General features: G+C 39.2%; 1 protein-coding gene across 1 annotated transcript in view; it reads left to right on the top strand.

Annotated features, from left to right (window-relative positions):
• Window positions 1-2,021: 2,021 nt before the first annotated feature.
• The window catches only part of LOC102856563 (A-kinase anchor protein 10, mitochondrial-like), a 9,324-nt gene continuing 8,137 nt past the window's right edge, over window positions 2,022-3,208 (top strand). The window contains exon 1 of the mRNA XM_006885339.1: window positions 2,022-2,076. Coding sequence (XP_006885401.1) covers window positions 2,022-2,076 — 55 coding nt within the window. The remainder of the gene's footprint in view (window positions 2,077-3,208) is intronic.

Genomic DNA, 3,208 nt, shown 5'->3' with positions numbered 1-3,208 from the left:
TAATAGTAAATATTATTAATATTAACTCTTGTTGTGTGCTGACAGATGTTCGAGCAGGATTTAGAAGAGGCCGTGGCACCAGGGATATCATTGCTGATGTCAGATGGACCCTGGCTGAATATAAAGGAATACCAGAATAATGTCTATTTGTGCTGTATTGACTGTGAAAAGGCATTTGACTGTGTGGATTATAACAAGTTGTGGCTGACATTGAGAAGAGAGGGAATCCCAGAGCACTTGATTGCACTCATGCAGAACCTACACCTGGACCAGGAGGCTGTTGTGAAAACAGAGCAAGGGAACACAGGGTTTAAAACTGAGAAGGGAGTGTGTCAAATTAGTATTCTCTCTCCATACCTATTCAATCTGTATGCTGAACAAATTATCCAAGAAGCTGCACTCTATGAAAAGGTATGTGACATCAGGATTGGAGGGAGATTTATCAATAACCTGCATTATTCAAATGACATAACCTTGCTTGCTATAAATGAAGAGGATTTGAAGCTCTTGTTAAAGAAGATCAAGGAACCCACCCTTCGGAATGGATTCCATTCAGTGTCTAGAAAACAAAGATTCTTACCACTGGACATATAGGCAGCATCATGATGGATGCAAAGGAGATTGAAACTGTCGACAATTTCATCTTGTTGAATCCACAATTAACCCTTGGTACTAGCTGTCAGAAAATAAGGAGACAGTGCACTGAGAAAATCTGCATTTAGGGACCTCTCCAAATTATTGAGTAGTAATGGTGTTTATTTGAGGGCCAAGGTGTGTCTAATTCAGGCCATAGTCTTCCCAACCACTTTCTATGCATATGAGAGCTGAACAATGAATAAGGATGACAGAAAAAGAATTGATGCCTTTGAGCTGTGGTGTTGGAAAGGAGCATTACACATCCCGTGGATGGCCAGGATAATGAACATTTATATCTTGAAGAGGGTGCAGCCAGAGTGCTCTTTGGAGGCAAGAATGATGCCTTCTCACATACTTTGGGCATGTTGCTAGGAGAGCCTATTCCTCGAAGAGGGAATGACACTGGGAAGGGTGAAGGGTTGGCAAAGGACAGGAAGACCATCAAGCAGGGGGATTGACATGGTGACTGCTGCAATGGGCTCTTGTGTGTCAGGAAGTGTGAGCATGGTGCAGGATAAAGAAGGGTTCAGATCTTTTGTTCATAGGGTCACTATAAGTTGTACATGACTTGAGAGCACCTAACAACAACAAGAAGAATTGTTGTTGTGTACTGTGGAGTCAGAATTGACCCATAGTTGACCCTCTGGCAAGTTTTCAGAGGCAGTTAATCAAATGAGAGGAGATTGACCATCCTGCTCTGTGGAGCAGCTTGTGGATTCTAACCACATGCCTTGGAGATTGCAGTGTAGTTTATAGTTGTATTAATTCCCTCAGATGCATTTGGATAACATTCTATCATTCACAGCATTATACTTCAGGATACATATTGAAATGTTCTTTTTGATGCTGAATGCAATACCATATGATCAGTACCAATCCATCTAATCAGATCACTAATGTGGATACCAGATTGGTAGGATACCAATCTTTATGTCGTCCATCTTATTTTTTCCAAATTTCAATTTTTCTAGATTCATACTTCATACACTACAACTTATTCTCCTCTATTCTTTTTAGTCCTTTACATACGGAGGGGCTCGTATTTCAGCACTATTTCCAATAATGTTCCTTAGATTTCACAGGCTTTTTGAACGTCTATTATTTCAAAAGTAGACGGGCATTTCCACTTCTTAGCCTTAATTTGGCAGGTCTGCTGCTACTTGTTTGTCCACCATGGGCGACCTTGCTGATCTATGACACTGATGGCATAGCTTCAAACACCACAGCAACCTCACTACAAGTCATTAGAGTACAGCAAAGCAACAGAGAAGTGCAGTACCCAAAACACCTTGAATGGTTTCAGGAAATAGCATACAATCAAGAACCAATGGTAATGAAGGGAAAAAGATGAAGCTACACAGAAAGCCGTGCCAACAAATAAGACCATGGTAATTGATCGGATACCAATTGGAGAGTTTCAACAGATGAAACGCTGGACAGGTTCGCCAGCCTATGCCAACAGATTTGAAAGACAACTACCCGTTCAACTGACTAGAAGAGATACATATTTCAAAGACACAGATTCTTGTATGGTTTTCATGTAAAAAGGTGAACTTATCAAAAGAGTGTGGAGCTTATCAAACAATATCATTAATACCACATGCAAAATCTTGTTGAAGGTTATTTTTTAAATGGGCAGAATAGCACACTGATAGAGAAGTTCCAGAAATTCAAGCTAAACTCAGAAAAGACCATGGACTAAGGACTATCATCACTGTCAGATGGATCTTGGTTGAAAGGCGAGAATAGCACAAAGATATTTATTTGTGTTTTATTGACTATGCAAAGGCATTTCATTGTATGGATCGTAACAAACTATGGATGACATTAAAAAGAGTGGAAAGCCCACAACATTGAGTTGTGCTCAGGCAAAAATCTATATAGAGAACAATAAGCAGTTGTGTGAACAGAACAAGGGAACACCATATGGTTTGAAATAATAAAGCATATGTGTCAGGGTTATGGCCTTTCTCCAGACCTAATCAATATGTATGCTGAGCAAATCACTTGAGAAGCTGGACTTTATCAGCACTGGAGGAAGACTCATCAACAACCTGTGTGTGCTATGTAGATGACACCACCTTGCTGGCTGACTGTGAGGATGACTGCTGCCAAAGACCAAAAATTACAGGCTTCAGTATGGGTTACATCTCAACATCAAGGAAACAAAAATCCTCACTACTGGATAAATAGACAACATCATGATATATGGAGAAAAGATTGAAATTTTCAAGGATTTGGTTTTGCTTGAATTCACAATCAGCACCCTTGATAGCAGTAGTTAAGAAGTCAGAAGTGCAGCTACACAGAGGAAATCTGCAAAAACCTCTGCCAAGTCCAGAAGAGTACACCTATCAATTTTTTTTCTAGTTTGAATAGTTTATATTCTTACGGAAATTAATATTCCAAAACATGCAGAGTCAGCAAGCGTCACTTGAAACCACATTTTATTCTATAATCTTTATATTGCTTTTTCTATTATTTGAAGATTGAAGCAATGCTGAGATGGACAAAAATATTTTGTTAAAAGGACAAAATCATTTGATCACAGCATATACACCTAATAAAAACT

Source organism: Elephantulus edwardii, unplaced genomic scaffold, assembly GCF_000299155.1.
Source record: "Elephantulus edwardii isolate Elephantulus edwardi_28Jun2011 unplaced genomic scaffold, EleEdw1.0 scaffold00042, whole genome shotgun sequence".
Classification (NCBI taxonomy): domain Eukaryota; kingdom Metazoa; phylum Chordata; class Mammalia; order Macroscelidea; family Macroscelididae; genus Elephantulus; species Elephantulus edwardii.
The sequence above is the reverse complement of the archived record's forward strand: the minus strand, read 5'-3'. Positions and strand labels throughout refer to the sequence as shown.